At 45.3% G+C, this 18,206-nt stretch overlaps 1 protein-coding gene across 2 annotated transcripts in view; it reads right to left on the bottom strand.

The window, feature by feature from the left end:
- The window catches only part of ptch1 (patched 1), a 52,386-nt gene that overhangs the window by 26,849 nt on the left and 7,331 nt on the right, over nt 1–18,206 (bottom strand). For both annotated transcript variants that reach the window (XR_007192703.1, XM_048236820.1), the window contains exons 3-11: nt 11,315–11,504; nt 10,075–10,144; nt 9,607–9,698; nt 7,404–7,605; nt 6,674–6,801; nt 5,291–5,438; nt 2,773–2,904; nt 2,236–2,391; nt 1,861–1,959 (exon numbers count right to left, since the gene is read on the bottom strand). Coding sequence is in view for 1 of the 2 variants with exons in the window: in XM_048236820.1 (XP_048092777.1) it covers nt 1,861–1,959; nt 2,236–2,391; nt 2,773–2,904; nt 5,291–5,438; nt 6,674–6,801; nt 7,404–7,605; nt 9,607–9,698; nt 10,075–10,144; nt 11,315–11,504 (1,217 nt within the window). In the remaining variant the exon portion in view is untranslated. The remainder of the gene's footprint in view (nt 1–1,860; nt 1,960–2,235; nt 2,392–2,772; nt 2,905–5,290; nt 5,439–6,673; nt 6,802–7,403; nt 7,606–9,606; nt 9,699–10,074; nt 10,145–11,314; nt 11,505–18,206) is intronic.

Below are 18,206 nucleotides of genomic sequence, written 5' to 3'. Positions count from 1 at the left end.
CACAGCTACTCTACAGGCAAAAAACAAACAACTTGATTTCTGTGATTGAAATGCAAACCACAGTGTTTAAAAAGATATATATCTGCTGTTGTGCCACTTTTAATAAGTGTAAAAGCAAATCTGTAGATTTGTGCTGAGAATCCTAAGACCACAACACAATTAACAAAAAAAAAACATTAAAATTGCTCAACAGTAGTATTCCCTTTGGAAAACATCATCTGGACGTTTAGCTCGATAGTAATTTAGGGCATTGACGATTGTTCTCATTTACCAACTGGTGAATGAGGAAAGAGGTTTCTTTTTAGAAACTTAAAGTGTAAATCTCTACAGCCCAAATAGAGTCAAACACTGATTTGGAACACTGGAACAAATGGATAGAATGTTACAATGAAATAAAAGAAAACAGATAAGTCTGTAAAAATGGAAGCAAACAAGAAAGAACAAAGTATGAAAGAAAAAAATACGAAAGAAAGAAAGAGAAAGAAAGAAAGAAAGAAAGAAAGAAAAGAAGGAAAGACCCGTTAGAACAGCCTGCTAAATGTGCTCAATTGTGTGGGTTAATTTAAACCTTCTCTTTGAACGAGAGAAAGCCACGTATCACTGAATTCACAGTGACAGCATAATGATCCCAGCTCTGCATAAAGGCTTTCTGCTCTAATCCACAGTTATGTGGCTTTTAAGATGGAGAAAATGCTTAATTGCCTCCCACCCCTAAAACCGACCGCCGAAACAGCTCGGAGCCACATTCATGATATGCTCATGCCCACGCTATAAGGATAGGTGCCATTTTGTTCTTCATCTCTAGTCATCATAAGAGTTTTTTGAAAGACACCACAAACCTTACCAAACTCCACCCTCGAGGACAAACACAACAGACCCCACCCCCCACCCCCACCCTCACCCCTAACACACACCAACTCCCACAGACAGACTCTTCAGATTCTTTGCTACCCCACAGAGCTGTGGATATGAAAACACACCACAAAGATATGCGTACACACAAACACACAAACAGACCGACACACACACACACACACACACACACACACACACACACACACACACACACACATCTGCGGTCTCTTTGTTAAAGTGTTGAGGACGTGCAGGCCCACACACAGCGCGGCTCATCCTGTGCCCCTAAGACAAGAGGGATCATGTTTTCCCCTTCCAGAGGGAACTATTTACTTTTCATCTCAACCATGCAGGGCACAGGGAGATGGGGAATCAGTGGCGGGGAGAGGAACAGGAAGAGGGGGTGGGAACACAGACGAGAGAGAGGGGGGGAGAGAAGGGGGGAGGAGAAACTTTAAGGGAGGAGGGGGGGGATTACTGGAATCCAACAAAGGCACCTCTCTCATAATACCAACACTGGCAACATAACATGAAACAAGACAACACCTGTCCCCTTTGCTTTGCATTTTGGAAAACTGAGCTAAAGGTGCACAGATGTGCAACACTGCTGTGACTCACATGCCACTGGGGGTGTGTGTGTGTGTGTGTGTGTGTGGGTGTGTAGGTGGGGTGTGTAGGTGGGGTGGGGGGGGGGGTGCAGTGGGGAGGGGGCACTTTGATCGCTCAAGCGTGGCCAGTTTTGAAGTTGCATCACAGGCAGGGACAGGTACCTGCACATTCCATGATGTGAGCGATAACGACAGGGTACACACAGGCAGACACACACAGCACACACACACACACACACATATTAGTATAAAAGGGGGTTTCAGAACACTTTGGAATTGTTGTCCCTTTCAGCGGCTTAGGTAGGAGGACAGTGACGTGAGTGAGTAAGTGTGCACATTTGTGACGTGAGTGAGTAAGTGTGCACATTTCACACGTTGATATGAAGGTCCATCTCACCTCGAATGGGATCCTCTTGTTCTGCCCAGTCTCGCTGAAGGCATGGGCCAGGAGAAAGACATCATCCACACCCACGCCCAGAGCCAGAAATGGCAACACCTAGAACGTAAGGAAAGTAGGGTTGCTTTGAGAGCGGGACACGCAACAAGATGCATACCGACGGAAGCTACTTGACTGTCAGGTTATATTAAAAAAAAACAGAGAAAGTACAGATGTAGGTGGCAAGAAGGACAAGAAGGACATATTCTTTTAAGATCAACCTAAGATCAAGCTACACTCGTCATCAAAAACATCACATCCTGTAGAGTCGTCGTTTATCAGAAATAACACAACTGTCCTTTGTGCGTCGGTCGTGTTTGCGGCAAACTTGCGTACCTGAGTGGTGGCGGCGTTGAAGGAGATCCCGATGAGAGAACACAGGCCCAGCCCTGCTGCCACGGACAGGGTGACGAGCAGGACACCCGCCAGCCCCACGGCACCCTGGGACTTGGCACAGTCCCAGCGCAGCATGGTCAGGCAGGCATAGGCCAACTGAGGTAGTGGAGGAGGGAGAGGTGGGGTGGGGGTGGCACAGCAGGGTAAACCAGGTTAGAGTGGACAGCACGACTTATATAAGGAGGCATTTATTCAAGGAAATATAAAATATTAGTTCCAAGAATGCTGATAATAGTTTTTCAGTGGTTAAGTGTTCAAATCTATTTTAAATCGATTTCTTCAAATCTATTTTTAAATCAGACTGTTGGGGCCGGCTGAAATAAACATAAATAGCCATTGCAAAAATGTCCCGAGTAACACATGAAGACGCCTGTCTATTGACATATCCCAAACAATAAAGACGCGTCTCCTAAACCCCGCTCCCTTGACCCTCCTCTTGCTGCTGGGCATGTAAGAGGAGAATGGGGGATGCCTTACCATTAGCAGGTAGCCGCTGGCGATGCGGATGACGCTGACATCGGAGAAGGACTTGAGGATGTCCTCGAGGGTGGTGGTGGTGAAGGTGAGCACTTTCTGGGAGGAGTTGACGGGGACACTCTGCTGAACAGCCTGGAGGTCCGGGGGGGGGGGGGGGGATGTACAAGAAGGGGAGCCGTTATTGTTTCAGAAATGAATGTTTACTTTGCAGTTGCTGTGGGGTGTATGAGACTGCATGTTTATTTGCCATTATTCAATTGATATTGATATTAGCATTTCTTGATAATTCCATCCAGAAGGTGGATTCTAGCCACTGTAGAAATCCCTTCTTTACTTTCAAGATGGTATACAAACATGCATTTCAACAGTGAAGACAAGGAACATAAAAGTTTTCTCACACAGCCTACACAATGTCATCCTTAAAAAGAAACAAAAATGTTTTGGCAACAAAACGCTTTTGTGCTGAATGAGTTTGGGATGGAAGGGAGAATTCTAGACCTCAGTCATTTTTTTTTCCAAATATCTTCTCATTACAGACGGGAAATAAGTCAAAAAATTCTGCTGACCCCTATATCCACAAACAGAGTTGAGGAGCAGAACAAAGACTAAACAAACAGGGAGAGAAAGGATGAGAAAAGAGAGAGATAGAGAATGTGTGTGTGTGTGTGTGTGTGTGTGTCTGTGTGTGTGTGTGTGTGTGTGTGTGTGTGTGTGTGTGTGTGTGTGTGTGTGTGTGTGTGTGTGTGTGTGTGTGTGTGTGTGTGTGTGTGTGTCTTGTCTCCCCAGCTCTCAGCGGTACCCCCCGTACCAAGCCAAGGTCAGGGCCTCGAAACACATCGAGCGCAGCGGATGATGTCACACACCAGTCACCAATGGGACAGCAGCTGCGAAAAAAGATTCCGCTGTGGCGCGCCTTAATGCTTTCCAGACAGCGGGGGGCCGCCCCGTGTGTTTTTTTTACCCTCCCGGCGCGGCGCGGCGCGGCATCTGAGGCAGGCTCCAGCCACACACTGCACTGCTGCCCGGGATGGGGAGCACACTCACAGAGGAGTGGGGGGCGCTTTATTACAGAGCTGACCTTGTCTGCAGGAAAGGTGTATGTGTGTGTGTGTGTGTGTGTGTGTGTGTGTGTGTGTGTGAGTGTGTGTGTGTGTGTGTGTGTGTGTGTGTGTGTGTGTGTGTGTGTGTGTGTGTGTGTGTGTGTGTGTGTGTGTGTGTGTGTGTGGTGGATGGTGTGTGTGTGTGCTAGAGAGAGAGAGAGAGAGAGTCTTGAGTGTGTGTGTGTGTGTGCATGTGTGTGTGTGTGTGTGTGTGTGTGTGTGTGTGTGTGTATGTGTGTGTGTGTGTGTGTGGTGTGTGTGTGTGTGCGTGTTGGGGTGTAGACACTGGGGTGTCGTCTTGCAAGGCTATGTGTGAAGTGTGGCTAAGCATGGAGGAGGGGCAGACAGAACTGCTAGCAGCTGAATGACTTCACTCATAACTACAGGCAGCGTCTTTCAGCTCGTAACTCCTCAGGGGACTCACAACGTGGAGGAAAGTCTTCATGGTCAACATCTGAGCCCATCAACAATACCTATGTTTACCTATGAATTATTTTCCATACCGTCAGTCTTGACATACCAAAACAGATGTAATCTTCTTCTGGAATTAATATCATTGTTACAGCTAATAGTGATAAATCAACTTAGCACCTATTATGTGTTTATAAATTGTTGACTGTTGCTCTGCTTGCTCTGAATCCTAATTCCACTGGCTACAAAAGTGGCATCTACAGTCCCCTAATTTGTGAGCCGTTTTAGAGGCTTCAGTTCCTTTCAGGTCATTCACTGAACATGAGAGGCTCAACAAGACCAAGGCTTTGTGTGACTAGCAATCTAAGGGCTTTCTCGTTGAAAAACAAGACATTCTAAAACAGGAAGACGTCATTCGGGAATTGTTGTAGGCATAACAAATCACATGCTGGATGATGGCAAATAAGGACACGTTTCGACGTCATGGTCTTTATCTGGTGTCGGAACATCTGTACAGATGTGCTGTGGGGTGAGGCGCCATGGCCTGCTAGTGATCTTTATCCTCGTTCCCTTTTCAAAGCCAGAGCAGCTGGGTCCTCAGGTCACTTCTCCAAAACCGCTGAGTGAAATACAACCCACCCCTCACACACACACACATATAGATCGCATGTGTCAAACAAAGTCCAGAAAACAATGTCTTCTTTCCTTTTTCAAGTGGGTGGTGGGTGGTCATTTTTTTTCCACCTGTGGTCAGGAACTAAGCGACCAATCATTGACTTGTGTAGCTCTTTGTTGGATCAACAACAAAATAGTAAATAATAATCTAAATAAATAGCAAAGCAAATTACAGATAGTCAGATAGTGTATATTTCTGCAAAAAATCCCTTGATCACTACTGCTACAATCTGAGTTTGTGTCCTGACTTGGATCAAAACACTACACTATAGTTGAGGATAACTCCGATGAATTGAACCCCACGTTAAGCAACATGTTGAGCACCCACGCACCTCAGAGTATCTCCTTTGCCAGGCTTCCAAGATGGCGGCTGCTTTGTCCTTATTCCAGTTCAGGGCCTCGATTCCGTGCCGGTCCTTCCAGTGTTCGTACATCTGCTTAGGGGTCATCAGCTGAAACATGGTCTGCAGGGCTTGGGCACTGAAACAAAGAGACAGCCGCAAAGATGCTTTTTAATGCTCATGGTAAGTTTCTGTAACCTCGAGATTTTAATGTCGCTCTATCCACAAAATTTTGTCCAACAAAAATGATTCTGTATTATGCATGAGCTTCCTTAATATCCATAATGTCTGTTTCCCAGCCCCTATTCAAGACAAAAAGTAATAAACTAGCAACCTTGTTGGTTGCAATGCAATTTCCCATTGCCAATCAACTAAGTTGCTAACAGGTTAGCAACAATGGTTTTGAGAAACGCACCCCTGAATGATATTCTAACCCTGTTGTGTCCTCAGATACTGTATGTGCTATACGTCCACGCTCTATCTCCCTCATCTTCCACTCATTCATAGATCATAAGCATGATTTAAGGGCCAATTTTGGTGGAAAAAGCAGTTCATCACCAACAACTATTCTTAAGAGGGAAGTCAGACCTGAAAATGGACAACGCTCAGCAGCTGAGAAAACAGCCCCTCTATTTGCCTGAGTGGCCCGGAGGGCCGACTCACATACCCATTGGGCTGCCATACTGCCTCCGCATACTAAAATGAAAAGCAGCATGATGTCTGTCCTGCCAACACCAACACAAACCAACACTCGGCTCTTGGTGAGATATGCGTGTTAGGCAGAACAAAGTCGGTCTTTGACCGCGTTTGCGCACAACTTCAGGTCGCCGCTACGTTGAGCTGCGATGCAACTTATCTACAGCACGAGTTGTTGGCCCCAAATAATATAAGTAGTTGTTTATCGTTTTTATAAGTTTAATGTAAGCATGTGAAGAGTTTATCGCACACAGAAAGCAGTCTGGCTGTGCATGTTTTTTTTGTTGTTTTCCTCCACACAGGGGCTCCTCTATGTCATTGTCTCCTGCCTGCCCTCATTTGGCATGGTTTGGGGTTGACACGGAACAGCTGGGACCTCTACAATTTCAGTGGAATCTGCTAATGGCCCCAAGATTTACAGCACTTGAACGCACTCAACCTGCTTGGAGCCACACAACTGGAGTCCCCCCGGAACACGGAACACACACACACACACACACACACACACACACACACACACACACACACTGAAAAACACACACTCCTAGAGACACAGACACAGACACACACAGACACACACACACACATTTAATCCCCTGGCTCTCCCTGTGCCTGTTCCATTTGCGTTCGTTGCCCCTCCGGTCCTCTGCCCTGACAGGTGTGTTTCGCTGGACGTACCTTAGCAGTTTTCCACTTCCGTTCTTGATGGTCCCTCCGATGATGAGCTCCTCCTGCCAGTGCATGTAGTTCTTGGAGATGCCGTGACACCCACCTGCGAGGATGTGGCCAATGTCGAGGTTGAGGGCCTGGTGGACAATTAAGAGCAGTTTAGCTCAGCGCCGGCCACTTGCTTTTTTCCATTACTAGGTCAAAACAAACACACAATGCGACCTCTGTGTGCTGCTGGGTCCTGTGTGTGTGTGTGTGTGTGTGTGTGTGTGTGTGTGTGTGTAACCAGAGACATTAAAAGGGAGTAGACAAATCACAAATCACTAAAATGAATAGGGGGAAATGTAATGCTAAAGATGATGGATCTGTAGCAGGAAGTCCTGTTTCATAACGAGTCGCATAGTCAGTTGGAAAAGGCACAACTGACGTTTATCTCACCTGAACATTTGTTTTATTTCCACCGTTACTTTGCAATAACTGTGCAGCAAAATGTGGCACATATGCAGTAAGTAAACAACCAAAACTTTTTTTTAACTTTATTTTAACATTTACAAAGTTGATGCTGTTTATGTGAACTGTCAAACATCTGTTTGGCCATTCTAGGTAGTGTTTTAGTCTCTTCCCATTCATTTAGATAGGAGTCTGATTTTGTTTGACTGAAATAGCTGCCTGGAGGCTTTGCCAAGCTGGGAGCAGAGTGGCAAACCCCGCCTATGCCTCCAACTTTGGGGTGACCCACCTGTGAGTCGTTCTTGTTGGGTGCAGAGGGGGGACAGTCGGGGTCTTTGGGATTCAGGCACGGCCGGTCCATGTAGCCCTGGCCCACGCCGGCGTTCTCCAGCAGCTCTACCCAGCTGTCCACATCTATGTTCATGGGCTTCAGCTCAGCCAGGAACTCCATTGGGTTTAAGTTGGTCCACTGAGTTGGTGCTCCTTTCCCGCTGATGGGGATGAGAGGAGAGGAGAGGACAGGGACACGTCAACACTGCAGAAACACACGTAGTGTCCCCTGGTACACAACAGAAAATGATCCATTGATGCCATCCATCCTTGTTTATTCATTACTTGTGGATAAATAGGCAGGACTTAAGGCACAGACCCAGGGTGCACTGGAAATACAGACTGTTCTATCCAAAATATGGATTTGATTGCAGACTTGTTAAATAGATGGCAAGACAGAGATGAAGGAAGATGCACATCAAACAAAATAAAAGAACTGGACAAGGTGGGCCTGGACTACACCATCAGTGAGATAGGGTGGAGGTATTAGGGAAAAGGGAAAAGACCACCCCAAAAGCTGTGAGCACATCACAAGTATCACAGCGCACAAAGCAATTCGGCCCACACTGACACAGTCACACACTTTAAAGACACCTATTCACAAGCCAAGGTGACACAAAGCACACAACAGGACACACAGATAGCTGAGATAGCTGTGAGATAGCTACCCTACCACGCGCATCCTCCCTCAGGTCCACTTGTTTATCCATTACTGGTGGATTGATTTCCAAAAACAAAATACATATCAAATGGATGATTGGTTTGTGATTGTTTATTTATTTACGTAAACACCTTCACATCCCACATCTCTCAATATTATATCTGTCATTTAAAAGACATAAAGATACAGTATTTATCCTGAAGTGGTCCTTCATACCTCCATGGAATTATTTGTGCCACCATAAACACAGATTAAACCCTTTCAGTTGTCCATATAACTGAAATGATCTATATATGATCTATATTTTAAACTGCTGAATAATGAATTACTTTGTTGAAAGTACTTTGTTTCTTGTGAGAGTAACTTTTGAGCCTTTAACTTTCTGTTTGTATAACTTTTAATGCGGCGTGATGGCGCCTCATCTGCAACATGTTTTTTTTTAAATACTTACAGTCCCTATTAGCCAAACTATTCTCCCTCTCCTCCCAAATCACCTCTAAATCTTGCCTACTCTCTCTCCCCCACTCCCTCCCTCTATTCTCTCGCCTCTCTCTCTTCTCTCACGCTCTATCTCTCTCTCTCTCTCTCTCTCTCTCTCTCTCTCTCTTCTCCTCCTGTGTTTGTCACACCATGCGAGGCTCCTCTGGCCCCCTCTCCGAGCTCCACAGCACTTTGTGTGTGTTTAACCAGGCTTGAGACATTATTCCAGTGCTTCCAACTAGAACACTGTTAAAGTCCCTATTTGCCATCAGGGGAGGAAAAGAGAGAGAGAGAGAGAGAGAGAGAGAGAGAGAGAGAGAGAGGGAGAGAGAGAGAGACAGATACAGAGAGAGATCCTCTGCTCTGCATCTCAGAGCAGATTGGCAATAATGTTGAAGAAACTCAGTAAAACTCGAGAGAAGAGTTTACAAAGGTCAATGGCTAGCTCAAAATACAAAGAATGCTGGGATGCGTCCAATACAATACCTTCAAAAACAGCAGGACAAAGATGAGCAATCAACCAAACAGAAGCACAAGTGGCTTTTTAAGCTGTAATGTTTTATGTGTGAACGTGAGCAGCTGACAGATTCATAATGCACCCGCGGTGCGTCGCATCTAGACAGTGGTAAGGGTGAAACTACAAACTGCCCGTTTGGCAATGACTTGCTAAAAAACAGAGCTGGTGGGGTGTGTGTGTGTGTGTGGGGATTTCTTGGGTGGCCCTCCGATGAATTTATAAGTCAGCCATTTTCATGCATGCCTGCGGCTCAGCCCTCATAAAAGAGGCCTTGATTACGGAGCTCGCTCTCTTACACAGGAGGGATTTTTTCTTTCTTTCCCCTTTTTCTTTACAATCCATCCTGAGGTGACTTATCACTGGTTCTTTGTGCTGTGTGTGTGTGTGTGTGTGTGTGTGTGTGTGTGTGTGTGTGTGTGTGTGTGTGTGTGTGTGTGTGTGTGTGTGTGACAACAAAGAGATTAAGGCAAACCAGTTGGAAAAGGATAATGAGACGTGACTTACGGGAGATATACATAGCCCAGCTGTAGCTTCGCACCTTCCCAAAAGCAGTCCAATGGCGTGATGATGAGGCAGGGGTGAAGATTTTCGAATATCTGAGAATGACACATGCATGGACGTGCATTACTTTCTGATGTTTGATAAATAGCAAATGCCAAAGCCACTGGTTCAGTTAGTGGGAAATGTGTGACAATCACACACACACACACACACACACACACACACACACAGACACACAGACACACACACACATGCACACACACACACACACACACACACACACACACACACACACACACACACACACAAAAATAGTTTGTACCAGTTTTCAGAAGCTTTTAACGGTTAAGATTAGGGGTTGAAAAAGATCTTGCAACAAAGAGCTGCTTATAAATAAGTTGGTGGGGGGTGGGCGTATCCTATGTACACAGATGTTTCAGAATCACTCAGAGGATGTTGTCAATTACTCACCCGAGCAAACAGATTGTTTTCGGGCACAATTTCTGCTGATTTGTAACACAAATGTTCTAAATTCCATTGCCTGAAACAAAGAATAAGGTATAATGAGGGTTTGAATGGATTTCCGTGATTACCATTTCACCTGTACAAACATTCAGGCCCCTGGCAACATAATTCAACTCTTCAAATTCAGTTTTTTCTGGGTTTTTCTTGAGGCGCTAGAACTGGCTTCTGCTAATCCCTGCCATTACATTAAATTATTTCATAATGATAACAATTTAATAACTTAATGCTACTCATTGAGGTCTACCTCAATCGACATGTCTGTCTTCTCTAATGTGAAAACCCTGTGTTTTGTGGCTCAAACAGCGCTCATTGCTAGTCTCAACGATCCAGTGTGTCACTATAGCATGGGTCAAAAGCTCCATCTTCCATATCTTCCAGTTATTTTGTAAAGTGTGCTTGAAAATTACGAATTACTTTCAATTACGAATCTCTGCTGCTCGCACAAGTATTTTCTGCAAGTACACAAGTACTTTTGAGACGATTCGGGCACTTCCTGTTGAATAGCCAATGGCGATGCTCAGGTTTGGCTAGCCAATCAAGAATCTATATTCACTAACCAATCAGTGTACTTGCAGAAAATTGTGCGAGCAGCAGAGATTCGTAATGGCAGAATAGCTTCGTAATTGAAAAACAGCAACTGTGGAAGGTTTAGTACCTGAGGAATATATTTGTAAGTGAAGGAAATAATGAGTAATACTTAAAATCGTTTGTGTTATTTTTTTGTTAAATCACAAATCATTTTTACAGTTACAAATCCTGATACACGCACACAATACTGTACATATGAGACGCTTCTCATCCCTAAGGTGGTGCAAAAGTCTGTGTCTGCAGAAAAGATTTTTAACTGTTGGAAAACTTTTTGTGCGTAGATTATTGATTTGTAATTGTAGAATATTTTTGTAATGGTAAAATATTTGTAACTGTAGGATGATTTGTAGCTGTAAAACCGATCCGTACCCGTAGAATAGATTTGTAAGTGTTGGGCATATTTGTAATTTTGACAATTACTTGTACGGATCATTTTTACAGTTACAAATCATTTTACAGTTTCAAAACGTGATACACACATACAAAACATTTGAGTCTAATATTCTTGTATAGAAAAAGGCCCATCATTTCTGTGAGTGTAACAGCATTGTCATATTTGTTGACCTCAGCAGAGGAGGTGTGCGAGTCTGTCCCTTACCTGTTGTACATGTAGACCTGCACCTGGCTGGCCTTGAGGGCGGAGTCGTGGTGCTGTCTCAGTGCCTCCAGAGTCAGGACGTTGGCGCCTTGCTCGCGCGGCGTCTGGATCATGAGCTGCGGGTTGAACATGGCCTCCTCCCCGATCTTCTGCCGTGTGTACTTTAGCTCCTCGTTCACCCTGCCCCCATCTGCGGACGAGGTCGACAGAGGTGAGCGACCACACAGGCAATATTCCTGACCGACACACAAGCCAAGGAACTTTCCAAGCCCCACCACAGTGTCATTAAACTGTTGTGATATGATTAAACAAATGACATTTTGAACAATTACATACTAGTCATTTACAAGGCAAAGTGGAAATTTGACCAATTACACACAGCAAATCCACATACATACACTTCAGACCCCTTCCAAAAACACCTATTCAACTTAACCAACCCCACATTTGAATGGATACAGATTCTCTAGGTCAACAGAAAAATCAAAGACCACTGAACTGTAAAGGTTGCAAAAATTTTATGATACCTTTTGTTAAAAATGTCACATATTTAAATCTTATGTTGCCAGCCAGTGGAACTGAAGACATTTGCATTTGATTGTGACTGAATTTGAGGGCTGAATTCATTAAAGTCAGCATCACCAGATACATGGAGAAACAGAATTGTAAGTAAACAGATTGTCAAATGTGTAGCTCTGATAAAGGTAACAGTTACACTGATAAAGACAACTGTAACTGATAAAGGTAACTGTAAACTCCCTCCCTCTAGTCAATCTGAAACAGAAGTAAGCTCATATGATATGCTTAGGATCTGAGTTATATGCTCCTCTGGCACACTTTATGACTAGTGTTAGTCATGTTGCGCTATAGAAATAGGAATTACTAAATGTAAGATAAACATAACTGAGAACAAATAATTGGACTCCTTGATCTAGGATTAGCTTGAGCATTCTTCACAGAACCTGACCGAACTTATTGACATCTTTAAAAATCAATGATACTGTTGATAACAGTTTGATGATAACTGTGGCAAAAATGAAGCAAAAATGCCAATGGAGGATCAGTAGACTTCAGACTTGCAGACTTCAACTGGGACTAATACAGCTCTCTTTTTTGTTTGTTGTCTTATAAAATGTTATCCAATTAAAGCTTGGACACTCATAGAAACACTAGCTTGGAAAATGAAACGTTTTGGAAATCAACATACAAAATAATCTCTCTACACTGACTGACACTGTGCATTGCTAAGACGCTGGATGCCACAGTTAGGCAGTTGGTCCTAGTCACTGCTTATCAGGAACAGCAGTAGAGTCTGTAAGTGCAAATGGCTTGCAGAGACATTTGGGCTGAGGAAGATTTATGTCTGTGGGGTAGATTTGTTGTTCTTCTTCCACAGTAAATGTCTCAATATTATTCACATTTAATGTTGCATTGCATAAAACCCGACACAAACTACAAACTGCATTAAAACAGATATGAAAGAGTAAATTAATTTGGACTGCAGCTTTGCCTTATTTTATGAGTTTTCTACACATTAGGTCATTTTTGGGAGGATGAAACATTGCAGGCCACATGGTAAAGCCACAGGTCTACACGAGAGCACTTGCTCTCCACAATCACAGCGCCATGACACACTGCTCAACATAAAACAAATAATAATAAAAAGCTTAAACAAATAACTACAAAAATCATCTATTCGAAATTCATTTTCAAATGCCAGGAAGCCAGGAACACTATGTCAAATTGCATCCTATCTTCATTTGTCAGTGTTTTCACATAGCTGTTTATTTTCCGAGGACTGTTATCTGTTGTAGGCATACAAGCATACAGTCTACATGATAAGCATTGTAAGCCACATACAAGCATACAGTCTACAGTACATGATAAGCATAGTAAGCCACATAAAAGCATACAGTCTACATGATACGCATAGTAAGCCACATACAAGCATACAGTCTACATGATAAACACCTGGGTCTCCCACCACAGGCACAAACCAGACGAACGCATGGAAAGATGTATACTGCTGCAGCGCTGCGGGGAGGAACCCTGGCTTTACACTGCTGGTTTAGGCATCATTGGAAACGTGATGCCAAACCAGACGAACCTGACTGCCGGCGGCTGGAACCCTGGCTTTACACTGCTGGTTTAGGCACGTATAGGGGCCTGACCGGCGGCTGGCCGCGCTCACGTTAGTCGATCTATGCTGCACTCTACCTGAACCTAACCTGACCTTCAGGCTAACTATGGAGAACAGCTTGGCTGCTGAGACTCTGCTGCTTGATGTCTGCAAGACCCCCCCGACTCCCCATTGGCTAAGTGTATCAGATGCATAGCAGGCCGAACAGCAGGTGAGACTTGGGAGTGAGGAAGTAAAGCGGATTCAGGTGGTGGGCCGCGAACCCCACTATCGTCCTTGGGGGACCCCATGTTTCACAGGAATGTCGATTCCGTGCAGCTGTTTGCTATTACTGAGAAAAGGGGGGAGAGCACGAACTGCCTTGAGTCTACACAGTAAAGTCACACTCACACACATCCCCTGTGGTGAATGTTATTGACGTGTGCCTGGAGCGGACTGATTGAGGCTGAAATACAGCTTACTAATTGACAGTGCGATGGCATAGCAGCACTGGCTTTAAAAATAAGCATCCACCCTTCACACAAAAAGACAAATATTTGGCAATCTAATAAATATTCTGTGATGGACCTGTGCCTCCTGTAATCATCAAGTTGCTGTTTGAGCATTACTCTCAAGATTGTGTCTCTGTGACAAGACAGACAACATACAAAGAGTCTCCACAGCCAATAATACCATTGTGACAGCCCTAGACAATCAATGTCTAAAAAGTTCATAAGCTCCAACACAGCACTTACATTCTGCCTGCAATATTTCACCCAATACACTGTGTCCACTATGTCCACTCTAGACTATAGGATGGACAGTGAGCCACCTGCATAATAAGCCTTGCTAATACCACAGCCATGACGCACCGAAGCGAGACAATCATCACACATTCCATTGCTATGTACAGTTGGTTAACGTAAACAAGACTAAATCACATCTGTCAGTCTTTTTCTCCTTGCCCATTTCCACCACTCGAATCACCCAACACCACCACGACAACATGTGTCAGCTAAGCTCTGTAGAAAATCCACAGCGAATCCTGTCTAGGGCTCTTCGGGGACCATGGCTGCTCTGTAAACACAGCTGGACAGTCCGATGCCAGCCGCCTCCACACCAATGCTGACCGCATCTTTGCAGCGTTGTTCAGAGGCGCAGCGTTCACAAACTTGGACTTCAAACAGGCACACAAAGAGTCCCTTATCGATGAGGGAGTGTGTAGACTGGAAACAGGCAATGGGAATTCTGTTTCTGCGTTCTTTTGTTTTTGTGCTGCACTTGCGGTTTGCAAGGTCAACAGAAGTAAGGGCAGGTGCTTCAGCAACCTGCTAGCAGTAGCTCATGGTAAGTCCGGACAGGATCAATCCTAGTAATGATATATGATATATATCATTATGATATATGATATATTAATGACACAAAATTAAAAAAGTCACCTGTCTGTGCCACTGTGTCTTGACATCCTGAGCATCTTATTTTAAAAAAGAAATATGGTAAGTGAAGTGCCAAGTGAAACATTATTCAAGTTAGGTCTTTGATGATTCTTTGTTTTCTCCACTGTCATGTTCATGATATAAGGTCTTTGATGTTCTTTGATTTCACCAGTGCTTTCAACACCATCCAACCCTTCCTACCGAGACACAAGCTGGTGCAGATGAGTGGATGGGGGGACTCACACCTGGAGTCCTGGATAACCAGACTAACTCAGTTTGTCAGGCTGAGGGAAAGCTCCTCCGAGACTGTGCCTTTCTCCTGTCCTGTTCACCATGTCTGACTTGACTTCCGTTACAGCTCTGCGATATGCCACATGCAAAAATACTCTGACAGCCCTGCAATCGTGAGGTGTGTTAGGGAAGGACAGGAGGGGGAGCACAGAAGTAATGGAGGACTAAGTGAAGTGGTGACGGTCTAACCATCAGCAGATGAACACCTCCAAGACAAAACAGATGGTGGTAGACTTCTGGAGGTCCAAGCCCCCTGTGCTACCTGTCTCCATTGAGAGAGTCGATGTGGAAATAGTCAAGTACCTGTGGTTTCATTTGGACATTAAACTGGACTGGTCAGCGAACACAAACACACTTTAAAACGCATTTTACGGCATTGCCTCAGCATTACCTCAGCCTCAACAGTTTATATTGTCAGTTCCCTGTAGATTCCTGGTGGATAGACATTCTTTTTCTGCGTGTACGAATTGTGCACAACCCTGAGATGCAAAAACCTGACCTGAATTAAGCTGAACACTCAAAAGCACTACTAAAAGAGACACTTAGAGCCACTATGGGGACTGCTACCCCATCTGTTTGCCTGTAAAATCTGCTTCTGCTGTTTATCTTGGTTGTTGTGTGCAGTATATTTCTCAATCTCTTCCAGAAGTGGAATAATGTAAATACAGCTTCCTTTTCAACGCAGGAACAAAGGAACAGTCTACAAACAAAGAAATAAAAAACAGGTATACAGAATGTGCCTTGAAGACATTTTCCAAAACAGTGGTGTTAAAGTGCTCATCATCATGCACTTGAGTGGCTCACAAAACAAATAAACAGATTCAAAAAATGCAATAACAAGCACTGACTCAGGATGGGTAACCACTACTTCTCAAACATCAGGCAGCAGTCTGGCATTAGATCCAGCTCTGCAACTCAACACACACTGATGTTGGAGTGGAGTTGGAAAATTGGTGTAGTGCAATAACACATTGTAGGCATATTTCTCAAAAGAGTGATTCTGAACATAATGGCTGAATATAGGTAGAGCTCGCAGTACTCAGTAGATATACATATTTTTTAATCATCCATAGAAGTTAAAAATCACAATTGTTTGGGGCACAGTTGTATACAAACAGCATATCCGATAAGTGTTTATACTTGCAATTGCAAACCCTCATCGTAAGCTTGCTGCATTAAGCACATAGGTGAATTATAAAACCACATTTGTTTGCATTGCTTACATAATCTCACAAACTGTAGTCACACCACATAAGGAGAGAAGGGTTTGTGGGGTGGGGTGCGCTGCACTGAACATCTCCAGTATTTTTCCAAAAGCTGGCAGAGAGGGAGTGGCACAAGGATGGGGTGTATATGTCAGCCTCCACAGAAGCCTCATGAGGGGCCTTGCATTTGTTGCATAACATTAACCCCTGCCCCCCTCCCTTTTTTATTCAGACACACACACACACACACACACACACACAGGAGAGGATTCTCAGTGAGCTGACATTGGGCCCCCTTTTTTAAAGCCCACAATCCTCATTCTCACCATTCAGAGGGGCCCGGTGCCTTTTGATAGGCTTTCCTCTCAAGGCTGCAGAAGGGCTCAATACAAAAGGCACAGAGCCTCAGACGATAGGCCCCCACGTTACACTGGGCCACAACCCACCCATGCACCCACCCACCCATCCGCCCGCCTCCTTCCCAACCACACAGCCATGGCTCCCGGGGGCCGTGCCTCCCCAGGCCAATCCTGCCGTCCCTCTGGGGTGGAGGACTTGTGGTCTGGGGGGTTAATTCTGTGGCACTGCTCTTGGTTGGTGGCAGTGGTGGTGGTGGTGGTGGAGATCCCGGGCGGCCGGGTGGAGAAGGGGAGGGTTGTGGTACAGGGGAGGGTTCCAGTGCGTGGGTGGAGGGTGGAGAGGAGAGAGAGAGAAAGAGAGAGAGAAAGACAGAGAGAGAGCCCGTCATGTTCTGCACAGGGGAGTCATCTGCAAGGACTGAGCAGTTGGAGTGTGCTTTTTTTCCCGGGGGGGGGGGACTGTGTTACGGACGGGATTAGCTGGATTACATACAAACTCAGCGAGACCCCCTGTGGTGGCCAGCGAGGTCCCCAGAGCGAGGTCAGAATGGCACAGACCCTTGTTCTTCCACACGACCCCCCAACGACGATGCCAACTGCCACACATGGCTGAACCTGTCCCTCGCCAGCGTCCACCTTCCCTCTCGACTTCCCCCTCGTGTCTCCACTTGTTCTCCCCTCCCTGGCCAGGCTGCCTTGGATGCGCTGCCAGCCCTGCGATGATGTTTCCTTTCTCAAGCAAAGAGCGACACTTAAGGTCTCCACACTTCTGCCAGTCAATCTTCTCCTCCTTCTCCTCTCGTCAGTTCACTTCCACTGATCAGGGCCAAAACACTCCAATGCTCTTCGTCCCACGCTCTCGTTTCCAGTCAAATCACATACTCATGACATCATACATAATTAGCAATACGAGTATCACAGGGGGTTCTGCTGGCAGCACAAGAGTCCAACCTGCACTTTGGAACTAAACACACACACACACACACACACACACACACACACACACACACACAGAGAGAGAGAGAGAGAGAGAGAGAGAGAGAGAGAGAGAGAGAGAGAGAGAGAGAGAGAGAGAGAGAGAGAGACGGTGACCCTGTCTGCTCCAGAAAGGCACACATCTGAAATGCCTCCAGCTCTCAGGACTCCACGAGAAGATAAGGAGAGATCTGAAGTTGACAGGGGGCTCCACAAAGTGAGAGAGGGGTTGGAGGGGGGTGTAGTAAGGAGAGAGAGGTAGGTAGAGAGAGAGAGAGAGAGAGAGAGAAAGAGGGAGAGGGAGAGGGAGGAAAGAGAGAGGCTCTGACCCGCAGCTGTAGCACAATGCCCCCATGCAGCCCTGCTGACCCCTGACACAAATTTTACACCACAGCTGCCATTTACTCCCCTCTCCATTACCATATGTATGGGCCGCTCGCCTCTAATTATGCTAATCACCTGTCCAGAGCCGCGCACGGAAAAATGGGTGTATTTAGCAGTCCACTG

The sequence above is a fragment of the Alosa alosa genome, chromosome 24 (assembly GCF_017589495.1).
Source record: "Alosa alosa isolate M-15738 ecotype Scorff River chromosome 24, AALO_Geno_1.1, whole genome shotgun sequence".
Lineage (NCBI taxonomy): Eukaryota > Metazoa > Chordata > Actinopteri > Clupeiformes > Clupeidae > Alosa > Alosa alosa.
The sequence above is the reverse complement of the archived record's forward strand: the minus strand, read 5'-3'. Positions and strand labels throughout refer to the sequence as shown.